Below are 14747 nucleotides of genomic sequence, written 5' to 3'. Positions count from 1 at the left end.
TGTGTGAGTGTTTTACATTCATTTTGTCTTTGTTCCACTGAGTCTAGGTGGAAACGATAAAGCACAGCTACAAACAGAGTGTTGATGGAGGCAATGGTACCTCCAGAGTATAACTAACAGAGGTATCCCTTATGGAAAAAGTGTTCCAAAAACACATGTTTTCATGTGATCACGTGATCTTCTGTGAAGTTAATGTGATAACATGTGACAACATGTAAAGCAACATGTAATAACATGAAACTACACATCTGAAAACGTGATCACATGTGAAGTGTTCCAAAAACACATGTTTTCATGTGATCACGTGATCTTCTGTGAAGTTAATGTGATAACATGTGACAACATGTAAAGCAACATGTAATAACATGAAACTACACATCTGAAAACGTGATCACATGTGAAGTGTTCCAAAAACACATGTTTTCATGTGATCACGTGATCTTCTGTGAAGTTAATGTGATAACATGTGACAACATGTAAAGCAACATGTAATAACATGAAACTACACATCTGAAAACGTGATCACATGTGAAGTGTTCCAAAAACATGTTTTCACATGATGATTCATGTGATTTTCCATATGTGAAATCATGTGGTTTTTCTGTAAGGGATATATGTATGTGTGTGTGTCGTATTCTCTGAACACAGTTGTGTTCAGACAGGTTCAAATTCAGTCTAGGGTCCTCACGCATCCTCTGTCTGCCCAGGGACTGACAGGGATCAGCCACTGTGGCGCCACAAGAGGCTGTGAGCCCAGAACAGCTTGTTAAATCCGTACCTGAGTTTCTAACAGGAATGACCTTATCTTTATGCTGTAATACAACATGCGATTTAGTCAACTTATCGTACAAAATATATATTCCCCTCTCTCCAGTCCAACTAATACAAGAGTGTAAGACTATGGTCTCCAAATGCAACAATGTGTGCTGTGTTTATTTGTTATTGATAAGCACTATAAACACGTACTCCCTGCATAATCTGTAACAATTAAAATACTGCAACACCCAATATACAATGTGCAACACGCAAGGGCTGTAGATAGAACTGACTTGTGTTATATCAGATGATAATGTATCATAGCCTACTCTACAATAAAGCAATCACACAATTTCTACCAATGTTTACCAACTGTTTATTACATCTTCATAAAATATCTGTAAATCTATCATTCCTAGTGTAGCCTATAAAACACATATAATCTGCCTATAAATCATTTTAAGTATACATGATTAATGTAACGTGAAACCATAAAATATTCATCAATAAAGTCTACTGTGCAGGTGTTCTGTGTACAAGCCTCTAAATTGAAAGCTATGTCTTTAAGAGTTGAGTGAAAGGCGGAGCCAGAGTGTTCTTGTGTTGTGTGGTGGAGCTTAAAAGAACATCGCTCACAACAATAGTATTGAGAACTCTCTTAGAACAGAGTAGTTATAGTGGCAAATGTGCTGTCCTTTATTTCGGCTCAGTGACATAGAAGACTGAAGCTTCTAGATTGGCCCAACTAATGTCTACAGCAAAACAGGGGAGCTAGAACTGTCGGCAATAGAGGATTCTAAACGCTTGTGGAAGTGACAGCGGATGTGAAAACTGCGAGGTTGTAAGGTGAGCTCTAAAAACAACTTGGTTTGACGTGACATGTAGCTATTATTCTTTTTTGGTGTGTTGATGACGACAGCAGTGATTGATTCAATCCCTCTTATATGTCAGCCGATACAATGTGTCATACATTGACATTGTATCCCCCTGTTATAATATCTTTATTATACCGCTATCATTATGCCTCTCATACTAAAGTCAATATGTTAAACAGTAAGCAATTTAAAGTTGGAACAACTTGTTGTCCTTGTATCGTAAACATTACCATTGTAATGTCATAAGAATCAAGATAAGATGGATCCTTATTTCATCACTTACTTGAGATCGGAAACGTATATTATGGAGTGAGTCACCTTCTTGGAAAGCTCTTACAATCGATCCTGTAAAGCAAGGGGGTGTGCGCGCTGTTTCCTTGCAACACAGGTAGAGCAAGTATGGTTGCTCGGAAACCGCTGCAGGGGTGTCATAAGTGGGGTGTGAACTTGTATGTGTTGCTGTGCCCAATGTGTCACGAGCTATAGTGAGGTATGTCCGAAATGACACCCAATTATATAGGGCTTTGGCCAAAAGTAGTACACTGCGTGGATAATGTGATTTCAGACGTGCACAAAAGGGTTAATATTGTTGGTGTGTAGCTACATGGTGTGTAACACCATACCTCTTGGCCTGGAGTGACTGTGCAGAGCTCTAGGTCTGTGTCTTGGTCTTTTGCTAGTAGGCTATGCATGTCAAATAGAGATTGTCATCATCACAAGTGTTTTAACATACCTCTTGTCTTCCCACACTACAAAAGATGATATGTTCTCTGAAATAAATTGCCTGCAACGTTCCCATTCATTATTTTGTCTAACTACACATTTGTTTAATCCTGTTGCCTCTAAATACATTCAATGTAAACTATGGTTGCACCTGTTGCCAGAGGAAGCGCTAGTCCCTAGGGGTTCATTATCGAGGATCAAGTTGCTTCCCATCCCCTCCGAATTGTATCCAGGGCCCTGGGCAAGGGATGGAGAGATGACATGTTGGACAATTTTGCCCGAGCTGACATCCCGGGCATGCTGTTGTTACAGAACTTTGTTTCTGAATGACCAGCTGTCGAGGCAGCACATCAATCTATCCATTCTCTAGACCTGCTGGGGTATGTTGTTCTGGCCATGCATTTGTTGTTCTTACAATGCAGAAAACACATTGGATGAACTATTCCTCCATAGGAACAGCTCTACATGGCATAGACTTCTGTGAAGTTGTGGTCTCCAGCATTTGGGCAGAGATGACCCCCAGGTCAGGTCTAGCCCACATGTTGCCACTCTACTCAAAGGAAGTCAGGGGCTATGGTGTGATGCACTCATTCCCCTCTTCTACTGGCCACAGGTTCCTAATTAAAATGAAGGTCACCAGAACCTGTTTATGGTCCATACATAAAACATCAGGGTGTCGTGCAGGCATGACAATTACTGGCTATTACTAGTCTGACCTGGGATTAATGTTATCCTGAAGACTGACTACATTGGAACATTACTTAATAATGTGCTGGTGTTCCTAAACGGTGGCATTTAAATTAGCACATTGAGTAAGCAAGAGAAGACTTCTTTGCAGGGTATGTGCAATTAGATATGCTGGAATTTTGTAACATCTGTCAAACAAAGTATCACAATTATTTGTTTACACTATATGTTCCCCAGACGTGACTTGATTTCCTCCTTTTGATCCATGCTTGCATTTAGCTCAGCCCTGACACACATTTGACATGACACAAACATCCAGGTCATCTGACATGGGAAGTGCTTGCAACACCAGGCATATCTCTGGTTACAGGAACAGTCCTGTCTAAAAGAGATCTCCAGCACTGCAGTCAAAGATACCTGCCTACTGGGGTTCAATCAACACTGCTGTTGTATAAAGACACTGTCAGTGTTTTCGGGTTTAGTTTAAAATTCAGTTATTCATTTTTTTCTAACTGACATAAAATCCAGTAGGAAGATGTATGACTAACACTTTACTTAAAGTCAATAGGTATTATGCTTGTAATAATGATATATTATTAAAAGGCTTATCATACCGTATTTCTAAGCTACAGTTTTTTAACCGACTGTAAATGGCTGTTAAAGTTAGACATTATTACATGATACGAATACATTTTATGTGAGTGTACATGCTTCTAAAAGTCTTGCAAGGCATTATAGCCCCATCAAAACACATTATACCTGTTGTATACACGATATTATGTTTAACAAGAACAGTCATGTCACTAGCAGTTTTCCTCTTTTTGTGTTCTGTTTCCTCTCAGTGTAAGAAAATAACAAGTATGGTTTGTGTACTGTGTATAGCATGTACATGTTGTCTGTAGCAACTAAAGAGAGCATTATGTGTGACATATCGCTTTCTGTCCTGAGGGCGTGTAGGGGCACAAGTGTCTTAAAGTCCCATCAAACGGAACATTTGTCATTACACAGCCAGAGGAGCCAAGGATAATGTTTCTCCATGTTCTTTTTGAAAACCACTACCGGAGTGTGAGGCACAAGGCCATGGCTCTTTAATTAGTGGCGGGCAGGCTAGCAGCCCTGGAAAAAAGAAAGGAGGAGGGGCAGCTTTTTGGCCTCCCATCAGGATTTTTTTCCCTACTACATGGAGAAAGCTTTTAGGTTCTGATATTAAATGCAAAATACAGCACCAGAGGCTACTCGTCATCAGAGGATTGTGTCTCATGTTGGTGGAAATTTGTCAATTAACAAAATGGAGGATATCTAATCGTGCTTTTATAACTGGCTCCTCCTGCCTCGGACCCTCTTCACTTTCACTCATGTTCCTGTCTCTTGGCTGTGTTACAGGTCCAGCAGCAGTAGCCAGCCGGGGCTAGCCGAGCATTTCCTGGCTTTGATGCGACCCGATTGTGCCTGGAGCATGTCCACAGCGGGCCTGACTGCCAAGGAGATCTGTTTACCTGCAGACAGCCCCTTCCTGCGGGCCAGTCACTGTCTCAGCATGGCTGGAGCCAAGCCCTCGTGGAGCCACCACCATGAGCTGGACAAGTAAGTCTCCCACGTGCAGGGTTGGAGTAACTGATGACATGTATTCAGTTACATGTAAAAATGGAACTAATTAGTTATGTTACCAGCCAACAATATTGTAATCAGATTACAGATACTTTTGAAAAACTAGATGATTACTTCTTGGCTTACTTTTCAATTCAGAAAGGATTTTTGCAAAAAAAATACATTGACACCTTTCTCAATGACATTCAATTCTGTATTGAAAAAATTTGCAAGTTTAAGTTTGTTAAACCTGAACGAGTCTGACCACAAGTCGGAGACCACTATAATGACACGCCAAATGTGTTTGATGGATCCTTTTTGTCTTCTTCTAATGCCTCTTAAAGGGAAAGTAATCCAAAAGTAACTGAAAGTAATCAGATTATGTTACTGAGTTTGGGTAATCCAAAAGATACATTACTGATTACAATTTTGGACAGGTAACTAGTAAATGTAATGGATTATGTTTAGAAAGTAGCCTACCCAACCCTGCCCACGTGTGTCCCGTTACTAGAATAAGATTTTTATTACAGTTAATATTTTACCAAGGGTATTCCTGCAGGGATGGTTGGAATTATTTTAACTACATGTAGCTGGGACAATTACTCAACAATGTGCGTCATGTCATTTTACAGCTTGTACTTCAGTATGGATGCAGCACCCACGGAATACAACTTTCAATTTCAGCAGCAGGTGCCACCATCGCTCAATTCTGAGAGTAAGTACTGGACCCAGTCACTGTAGATTCTATTACTATTTTACCAACCACCACTTACACCCACAATCCTTCCATTTGCCCTCTGCCTTACAAGGAGGGATTTAATACTATGCCTCTGAGCCAACTGGTCAATGTTTACTGGGAGGTTTTCCTGTTTCTATAAGAATAGAAAGCCAGAATGGCTGCCAAGGGCCTGACCTGCTCTAAATATATCCTGGGGAATGTTTAACAAAACCCTGAGAGGAGAAGTGCTTTCAAGTAATTAAGGTGTGCCTCTCTGTTGACCTCCACTCTTCCAGGAACCTTTTAACCTAGAGACCCTGCTGGGAGCCTGGCAAATGTTAATTAGTGATGTACTATGGTTGTAATTGTTACCAAATGCCAATATTGGTTTTCTAACCACCTTCTCTCCTCTCTCTACCTCTGCAGGACAGAAACATAGCCCTGGTGCACAGCGATTACCCCCAAAGAAGTCCCGTCCAACCAATCTGTCCCTGTCATCCAGCGCTGAGCCCTCCACCCCTAGCCCTGCTGAGGATGACCAGGTGGTCCCGTCCTTCCAGAGGTTGTCTGTGTACGAACGCTGCAGTCCCCCACACACACCTAGCCGGGGGGCCAAGCCCCTGCCCCCTCTCCCTGGGCGGGCAGACCTTTCCCCTGACCAGGCCATGGACAATGAGGTGGAGTTCTTCACCAGTTCAGATGACAGCCGTTGCTTGGTGCCTGAGCAGTGTCTCCCTAAACCCTCTGCCTTCCGCTACGGAGCCCCCAGCCGCAGGAGCTTCAGGCGCTGTGGACAGATTAACTATGCCTACTTTGAGGGCCCAGTGGGGCAGCAGAGACCACAGGAACAGCAGGAGCAGCAGCGGATACAGGAGCAGCAGCGACAACAGCAAGAGCAGGAGCAGCAACAAAGATTGGAGCAGGTAGAGCAACAGCCATCGGAGCATCCAGTGTGTCCCAGACAGCAGGACCGAGCCCAGAGGAAGCTGCGGCGCTCTCATTCCGGCCCTGCTGGCTCCTTCAACAAGCCGACGTCCCTGCGCCTGTCCTGCCACCACCGCTACACTCAGGGCATGGACAAACCAGAAGTACCCCCCCGCGTGCCCATCCCCCCACGTCCCAACAAGACTGCAGACTACCGCCGCTGGTCAGCCGAGGTGTCCTCTGGGGCCTACAGTGATGAGGACAAGCCTCCCAAGGTGCCCCCCAGGGACCCTTTGTTGTCTCAAGGCAGCTCCCGTACCCCCAGCCCCAAGAGCCTCCCCTCGTACCTCAACGGTATTATGCCCCCTACGCAGAGCTTTGCCCCAGACCCCAATTACGTGAGCCGGGTTTTACAGAGGCAGAACAGCGAGGGGTCTCCCTGCATCCTGCCTGTCATGGAGAACGGCAGGAAGGCCAGCACCACACACTACTTCCTGCTTCCACAGCGGCCTGCCTACCTGGACAAACCTTACTTGGAGAAGTTACTCCGGGATATGGACTGCCCGGCAGGTCGCAGTAGAGGGGCTTCAGACCCAGAGTGGGATTGTCAGACCAGGAGGAACGCACAGGTGGATTTAGTTTGACCTGGAGGAGACGAGTTATGGAAGGACTCCACTGGACACGAGCAAACAACCTCTGGGCACAAAGTGCCTCAGGACACTGAAGCCTTCAAACGCTTACTGCTGCTTTAACACTGACGAGGTTGGTAGTTTTACCTCAGTATTCTAAAAACACAGGGTATTTGACATACCATTTAGTTACTGGGACTTTTGGAATTGCAATCACAACACATTATCTAAATGTTGTCTCTTTAACTATTGAGTGTGTGTGGGTGATATTTAACAATTTAGAGTGATTATTTTTTTATATAATTTCAGTACATTGAGTATATGTAAATGTTTTGCTGATACAGTGGTTCAGTTTGAGGGTATAAGCAGGACTTGTGCCTCATGTTCTCAGTGTTGTGTGTCTCACAGGTAGAGGACATTTTGTGAGGTGTATATTGTGTTTTGATAATTGCTTTTGTGTCTCAGAACTTAGGGACAAAGGGTCAGTAAAGCAATTATTATATTGTGTTGCATCTATGAAGTCTAAAGAAGAGGCCAATGTATTTAAACACGTTAAATGAAGGATTCTCCACCTACATCCCAACCCTAACTCCTATTTTGTATAAGCATGAAAATAGGAATGCACATATCTAGTGTCCTGCCTTGTTGAAATGTCTGTCTTACTTAGGCCACTATGTTTATGGATGGCAGTGTGTTTCTGTGTTCCCTCACTGGACGTACACTCCATACCAGTAGGGGGAGTGGAATATTGGTATACATGTATCCAGTGGAATGTCTAGTGCAGCTTGTACTTTGTGTTAAGCGTGTGTGTACGTGGTGCACGTGTGTTTGTGTTTTCTCTGCTGATTTTGTGACTTTTCTACCATACTGTAGAAAATTAGATTAACAATATTTGTTACTGTTCTCTGCCTGTTTTCAGCACTGCTTCCAAGTACATGGTTGCAAAGTGTATCCTCCCTAACCCCTATACTACTTTCTTTCAGTCTCAAGATGAAAAAATGTGTTGCACAAAAATGTGCCTGTTGAAAATATGTGAACGTATGCTTTTCTTCACTGAATTGTATCAAAACTGTTTGGGGAGCTCAGTAGTTGGTCAAGCTGTGAGTCATTGTCTAGAACTAACTTGCCTTCAATACTACCTCCCAGGAGAATACAAATCAACATATTACCCAACATTTTGTGGACTGTAATCCTAAAATAATTAGAATTGAAGAATACAATTATAACCAAAACATTGCCAAATATTTCTTAAAGGCCCTCAGTGAAAATATGAAGCGTATGAAAATCCAAACCACTACTTTACTCAGTCAATTTACCATGTTTTAGAATTATAAACACAATCAGACCTTTCATTATATATATGTGTATATATATATATATATATATATATATATATATATATATATACACACACACACACACACAAGTGATTGTGGATCACAGAGATGTTGGGCTCAACTGATAACATAGACTTATATTGTGCAGACTGCGTAGGGCTTACCTACCTGACAGACTTTCCAGTTCTGCTCATGCATTCCTGCCTGACATGATTGCAGTGGGTGTGGTCCAGAGACTTTGGCTGCTGGCGGCCAGGAAACAATATACATTTTATTGTTAAATATTATTCAAGAACCATGATGACATAGTAAATATAGCAAGTGCGTGGAAGTAATCCTGGATATAAAACATGGTGTTCCAATCCAATATCAGATTAGTGCAAATGGTCACTTCAGTACATTTTCCCTCAAGGGCCTAGCCGAGGCCATGTTGTTTTTATATTTAATGTATAAGAAATTGTTTACATAGTACACTGATATGTTATTTAATCTTGTCTTATTGGAAACAATGAAATCAAATGAAGGCTTTAGTTCATCGACAATAATTGACATGATCTGCTGTGGTGAAACAAATGCACAGGGAGTGCTGTGTCACAGTATTTAACATAATTCCATTTGTCATTATGAATAGTTGATCAATGTATCAGTCTTTAAAGGAGAAAATAAAATGACTTATTTATGAATCTGTCTTTGTTCTGTATTCTGTGTTAGTTGCATGTGTTTAATGGTGTGAGATTAACTCTGATTCAGCTGTTTGGCCTGTTTTATCACCCACACCCTCATGCAGCACCTCATTACAGCTGGCTGTAGTCCAAACACACAGCAGAGTGACTTACTTACAGACAGGTATACCTTACCTTCCCCTTCCTAGTTGAAAGTATGACTCTTTCCCCCCTGGCTACCTGTTGAGCAACTTAAAGAGGCTAGGTAACCTGGTGGCTCAGGTCTTCAGTGCTTCATGTTGTCGTGTTTCACTGTGGGAGTCCATAGCTTAAATGATGACTGGGAGAGTTCTCTTCTTACTTGAAAATATTTGTCAGTGCAGTCACTCATTTATAAGACAGCTAAACACACAGAGTAGAAGGACTGAAATTGTTAGTGAGTCCAGACTCGAACCCAAGTTGTCAAGAATCCGCACTAGAGGAACGTTGTTATTGTTTATCGTTCTACAGTACACCTGTCAATCAACTGATCAACGAATCCCACTGCATGCTGTAGGCCTATTAATAAGGTGGTAACACAAGACCATTTAGTGTGTTCATTGTCATAGTGACAACTGCTAATAATACTTAAATGTACACTACCGGTCAAAAGTTTTAGAACACCTACTCATTCAAGGGTTTTTCTTTCTTTTCTACATTGTAGAATAATAGTGAAGACATCAAAACTATGAAATAACAAATGGAATCATGTAGTAACCAAAAAAGTGTTAAACAAATCAAAATATATTTTATATTTGAGATTCTTCAAATAGCCACCATTTGCCTTGATGACAGCTTTGCACACTCTTGGCATTCTCTCAACCAGCTTCATGAGGTAGTCACCTGGAATGCATTTCAATTAACAGGTGTCCCTTCTTAAAAGCTAATTTGTAGAATTTCTATCCTTCTTAATGAGTTTCAGCCAATCAGTTGTGTTGTGACAAGGTGGGGGGGGGGGGGGGGGGGTAGCACTATTTGGTAAAAAACCAAGTCCATATTATGGCAAGAACAGCTCAAATAAGCAAAGAGAAACAACAGTCCATCATTACTTTAATGCATGAAGGTCAGTCAATACAGAAAATGTCAAGAACTTCTAAAGATTCTTCAAGTGCAGTCGCAAAAACGATCAAGCGCTATGATGAAACTGGCTCTCATGAGGACCGCCACAGGAATGGAAGACCCAGAGTTACCTCTGCTGCAGAGGATAAGTTCATTAGAGTTACCAGCGTCAGAAATTGCAGCCCAAATAAATGCTTTACAGAGTTCAAGTAAGACACATCTCAACATCAACTGTGTGAATCAGGCCTTCGTGGTCGAATTGCTGCAAAGAAACCACTACTAAAGGACACTAATAATAAGAAGAGACTTGCTTGGGCCAAGAAACACGAGCAATGGACATTAGACCGGTGGAAATGTGTTCTTTGATCTGGAGTCCAAAGTGGAGATTTTTGGTTCCAACCGCCGTGGCTTTGTGAGACGCGATGTGGGTGAACGGATGACCTCTGCATGTGTATTTCCCACCGTAACGCATGAAGGAAGAGGTGTTATGGTGTGGGGGTGCTTTGCTGGTGACACTGTCTGTGATTTATTTAGAATTCAAGGCACACTTAACAAGCATGGCTACCACAGCATTCTGCAGCGATACGCCATCCCATCTGGTTTAGGCTTAGTGGGACTATCATTTGTTTTTCAACAGGACAATGACCGAACACACCTCCAGGCTGTGTAAGGGCTATTTTACCAAGAAGGAGAGTGATGGGAGTGCTGCATCAGATGACCTGGCCTCCACAATCCCCTGACCTCAACCAAATTGAGATGGTTTAGGATGAGTCGGACCAAAGAGTGAAGGAAAAGCAGCCAAAAAGTGCTCAGCATATGTGGGAACTCCTTCAAGACTGTTGGAAAAGCATTCCAAGTGAAGCTGGTTGAGAGAATGCCAAGAGTGTGCAAAGCTGTCATCAAGGCAAAGGGTGGCTATTTGAAGAATCTCAAATATAAAATATATTTTGATTTGTTTCACACTTTTTTGGTTACTACATGATTCCATATTTGTTATTTCATAGTTTTTATGTTTTCACTATTATTCTACACTGTAGAAAATAGTAAAAAAATAAAGAAAACCCCTTGAATGAGTAGGTGTTGTAAAACTTTTGATCGGTAGCGTACATATAATTAAAAAAAATAGATAAAAACGTGCTTTTATATATAACAATTCAACAGCAAACGCCGTTTAGCCTGCACATCTTTTACAGCATGTCATTGCTTGCCTAGTTGCTCAAGTGGTATGCAAGTTGGTTGTCCATTCCTTTATATCTTATTTTTCACTGTGCTCATCTCTCTGTCTGTCCTGTGCAACAATTTGCAATGCATCAGTGCAACAATGTTATTGTAATATATAGGACACTGAGGCAGGGATGCGGGTAGAAGAACCACGTTTATCTGATGTCGTGGGTCAAATACATATGATCACATGTAGTAATTAGTAACAGCGCCACCCTTATACATGACATCTCCCTTGCTTTAGACTTTTTTTCAAAACAAATGTTGCTTTTTTCTTCACGACATACAAACATCGCAATTGTCATCACATTGTTATTATTGTCTTTTCAATGTCTTCTTTTTTCTTTTCTTGTTTGAATTAAAGAGAAGACGAGGAGGCGGCCAGTACAATGCAATAAACTTTAGTGAACTATTAAACAGATTTTTTTAAATTATAAACACTATGACAGAAAGTTTTTTTTTTTTCTTTTTTTTGTTCCTTTTTTCAGTATAGTCTTTTGAATACTGGTAGTGTTTTTGCATTCTGGTAGGTCTTCCATAACGAGTTGATTTCACTGGTGTGTCAGTGGTTACTTTGTTGCTTCCCACTGTTTGTGTTGGTGTTCTTGGAGCTGGAGAACACACAGGTGAGTAGTTTTCTTCCAGGATGACACTTGTTTCAGGTTCTCTTTCCACAGGAAAAGGTATGTCTATTATGGTTTCTGAGTGTGTCTCTGGGTGTGTCGTTTCATGTGTTTTTAACAGGTGTCTCCGGTTCCTTCTGTAGATTCTCTTGTTTGGTGTTTGTACTATGTATGATCTTGGCTGGCCATGCTTTCCAAGTACAATTGCTGGTTGCCATTAGTTGTCTTGTCGGATCCTGACTCGTTCTCCTTCCTTCATGACCGTAACCTTACGTGTGCCTTGGTCAAAGTAGTGTTTTTGTCTCTGTTGTCTGCTTGTGAGACGGCTCCTGACATGCTGATAGAGTCCTGTCTCTTTGACGTTGGAATCTTTGTCTTCAGTCTCCTTCCCATTAGTAGTTGTGCAGGTGAGAGACCTACTCCATCCAGGGGTGTGTTTCTGTACTCAAGGAGAACTATGTAAAGATCTCCGTTGCCATCTTGTGCTTTTTTCAACAGGTTCTTCACAGTCTGAACTGCTCTCTCAACTTGGCCATTTGCCTGTGGAAATCCAGGGCTCAACGTGACATGTTTGAACTCCCAGCTGGTAGAAAAGTCTGACATTTCTTGACTCACCAGCTGTCTTCCATTGTCAGAGCGCAAAACGTTGGTCACCCCATGCCTTGTGTAGATTAACTATAGTACTGTAATGATGTTTATTTGTTGTCCCACTGAGCTTGGAGATTTCTGGGTATTTTGAGTAGTAATCCACACATAGTAGATATTCTGCGTCATTGTAATGGAAGAGGTCCACTACAACTTTGGCCCAAGCTCTCTCTGGGATTGGATGAGAAATGAGGGGCTCTCTTTGGTTGTTGTTTTTGTTTGTGTTGCGTGTCCGGCCATCCTTTTTTAACTCTTTCTGTGACCAGTCTTAACTCTTCATCTTCTGCTGTTGCTGTTTTGAATTGCTGCAGTTTCTCTTCTGAAAAAGGAAGTTGATGAGCGGTGAAGTTTACATCCAGCTCACCATCCAGCAATTTCTCTCTGTTCCTTCGGGTATGCTCGGCTCAATGCATCAGCGATGTGCATCTCCTTTCCATCTCTGTAGTCTCATCAGCATTCTCTGCAGTCTGGCTGATGATTTCTGGAGCGACTTCTTCAAGATTATTGTGGTCTGACTCCAGCTGGATCTGTTTTCCATAACAGTATTGATGAAACTTCTCACAGCCATACACTATCACCAGTAGCTCTTTTTCGATTTGAGCATATCTCTTTTGACAGTCTGAGGGCCTTGACCCATATGTGATTGGCTGACCATCTTGTAGGATCACGGCTCCCAAGCCTTCTGAGCTTGCATCCACAGATAGTGTCAGTGTTTTTTTCACATCGTAGTACTTTAACAATGGTGCATTGCTTTCAAGTGTTTTCAAGCTTTTGAAGCTCTGTTTCTGTGCAGACTCCCAGTGCCACTGAACGTCTCCTTCCAGCAGTTGTCTCAGTGGTGCGCTGACATCTGAGAGATTTGGGATGAATTTTGTGAGATACTGCAACATTCCCATGAACCTCTGAAGCTCTTCTTTGTCCTCTGGCTCTGGCATTTCTTGTATTGCTCTGACCTTTTCGGAGTCTGGTTTCAGGCCTTCTTTGCTTAACACATGTCCAATGTAGCTGATTTCTGTCATTCTGATTTTGCACTTGTCCTTATTCAGTTTCAAGTTGATGCTTCTCAGTCTGTCTAGTAGCTGTCTCAGTCTCCGGTCGTACTGCTCTGTGTCATCACCCCAGACAAGAATGTCATCCATGATGTTCACGACACCTTCCAGACCTTACAAATGCTGGGGGAGGCACCTCTGGAACACCTGTGGAGAGGACGTGATTCCAAATGGCAGTCTCTTGAATTAATACCTCCCAAACGGCGTATTGAATGTGCAGAGTCGGGAGCTCTGTTCATCCAGTTGGATTTGCCAGAATCCTTGGTTTGCATCAATAACTGAAAATACCTTAGCGTTAGCAATTTCAGCAACTACCTCTTCAATGGTACGTAAAGGATAATGTTCTCTCAATGGTTTTGTTGAAATCCTGTGGGTCCATCCATACCTTTATTTTGTTTGGCTTCACGATTGTCACCAAGCTGTTTACCCATTCAGTAGGCTCTGTTTGCTAGACAACGACATCCATCTTTTTCATGCAGTTCAGTTATTTTTCAAGTTTTTCTTTTAGTGCTACAGGCACTTTTCTAGGTGAGTGAACCACTGGTGTGACTTCCGGATCTACATTTTACATTTTCGTCATTTAGCAGACGCTCTTATCCAGAGCGACTTACAAATTGTATGTAATGAACTCCTGGAACACATCCAAGTCCTGTAAATAAATCTTCACATTCACTCAAAATGTCAGTCTCTGTCTTGTGTTCAAGCTTAAATATTTTCTGTATTAAGCCCATTTCCAGACAAGCTGATCTTCCAAGTATTGCAGGTTTTCTTGCCCTTTGGCGCCATCTAGTGGCAAGAATACGTCAACAGCTTTCTGTTGGATTTTTGCAGGGAATCCTCACTCTCACTTTCAGCGTTTTTAAATCTCTCACGGACATGACGTTACACTTAGCTCCTACATCCAGTTTAACAGTACGTTTCTCGTTGTTTATTTTCAGTGTTTCTGTCCACTGCTCTTTCTCTGTCTTTTTCTCATTGACATTCAGAGTTGCTAGCTGAGCACACATTGTATTTCACTCTGTTTCACTTCAATTGTCATCATGTCTTCATTTCGCTCTCAATGCCGTGGATCCTCCGGTTTTCTGTGTGCGTGAGGAGCACATTTTGGCATAATTATTTTTTTCTGTGACACGCTTTGCATATCTGACGGTATGCAGGACCCTTTTTTTGGTTCATGTTTGTACCCACAACGTGAGCATTCTCCCTGCGAGCT

The 14747-nt window shown here is 42.0% G+C and overlaps 1 protein-coding gene across 1 annotated transcript; it reads left to right on the top strand.

The window, feature by feature from the left end:
- Positions 1-1401: 1401 nt before the first annotated feature.
- On the top strand, positions 1402-8919 carry LOC311133787 (ERBB receptor feedback inhibitor 1-like). The gene is made up of 4 exons (XM_084167357.1): positions 1402-1602; positions 4425-4625; positions 5261-5343; positions 5773-8919. Exons 2-4 carry the CDS (start codon positions 4474-4476, stop codon positions 6912-6914), a joined length of 1377 nt encoding a protein of 458 aa, XP_084023483.1. The 5' UTR covers positions 1402-1602; positions 4425-4473; the 3' UTR covers positions 6915-8919.
- The last annotated feature ends 5828 nt before the right edge of the window (positions 8920-14747 follow it).

Source organism: Coregonus lavaretus, assembly GCF_964263955.1.
Source record: "Coregonus lavaretus genome assembly, chromosome: 8".
NCBI classification, from domain to species: Eukaryota; Metazoa; Chordata; class Actinopteri; order Salmoniformes; family Salmonidae; genus Coregonus; species Coregonus lavaretus.
This window is presented reverse-complemented; position numbering and strand designations above follow the sequence as displayed.